Source organism: Mandrillus leucophaeus, unplaced genomic scaffold (genome assembly GCF_000951045.1).
Source record: "Mandrillus leucophaeus isolate KB7577 unplaced genomic scaffold, Mleu.le_1.0 Scaffold205, whole genome shotgun sequence".
Taxonomy (NCBI): domain Eukaryota; kingdom Metazoa; phylum Chordata; class Mammalia; order Primates; family Cercopithecidae; genus Mandrillus; species Mandrillus leucophaeus.
In genome coordinates this window covers 1,691,241-1,692,016 of record NW_012102088.1, presented here as the reverse complement: position 1 = coordinate 1,692,016, position 776 = coordinate 1,691,241, and the positions used below count along the sequence as shown (strand labels likewise).

The 776-nt window shown below is 62.2% G+C and overlaps 1 protein-coding gene across 1 annotated transcript in view; it reads left to right on the top strand.

Moving 5' to 3' along the window:
• Positions 1–776, top strand: part of LOC105539455 (heparan sulfate glucosamine 3-O-sulfotransferase 3B1-like) — a 64,977-nt gene that overhangs the window by 3,472 nt on the left and 60,729 nt on the right. The window contains exon 6 of the mRNA XM_011979748.1: positions 3–155. Coding sequence (XP_011835138.1) covers positions 3–155 — 153 coding nt within the window. The remainder of the gene's footprint in view (positions 1–2; positions 156–776) is intronic.

Below are 776 nucleotides of genomic sequence, written 5' to 3'. Positions count from 1 at the left end.
AGCAAGCAGCTGCCGCAGGCCATCATCATCGGCGTGAAGAAGGGCGGCACGCGGGCGCTGCTGGAGTTTCTGCGCGTGCACCCCGACGTGCGCGCCGTGGGTGCGGAGCCCCATTTCTTCGATCGCAGCTACGACAAGGGCCTCGCTTGGTACCGGTGAGTTTCCCTGCCAGGGGCAGGGTCTCCATCGTCGATTCAGACCCTGAGCGAAGGGAGACATGGCGTATGATAGGGAAGTGGCAGTGTTACCGCTTCGGACCACCCGGGGCGGGGCAGGGAAACCACCGCAGATTGCGCCGCGCATCCTGTCTGGGTGCGGTGAGGGTTGCGCTCCGCTCGGTTCTCGTCACAACACCAGAAAGTTCTCGCGGAGCACTGGCGGCTCAGTGGTCTATGGTGCCCTTGAATTAATCAGGCGACCTCGCCGCAAAGAAGAAGGGCAGCGTCTGAGACCGCGCTCAGCAAAGCGAGCCACCCTCCAACCATGGCGGTATCCGACTCGAATAGTATTTTATGACCCGTCTTAAATTTTTCCTCCCGGAGCCCGAGACGCTGGGAATGTTCTGCGCCCCTTTGGTTGGTCTCCGCCCTCAAACAACTTCTAGAGCAGCTTCTGCTTCCCAGATGGGGAGAGGGGGTGGGGGTCGTGGCGTCCCGCCGAGGCTGCAGAGTCTGTTAACTTTTTGTTACAGTCCGCCTGGTTACCGGAACCCCAAGGGGGTCAGACCCGCCTCGCTCGCGAGCTGCCTGGGCTCGGGAGGGTGAGCTGGGCGGGTG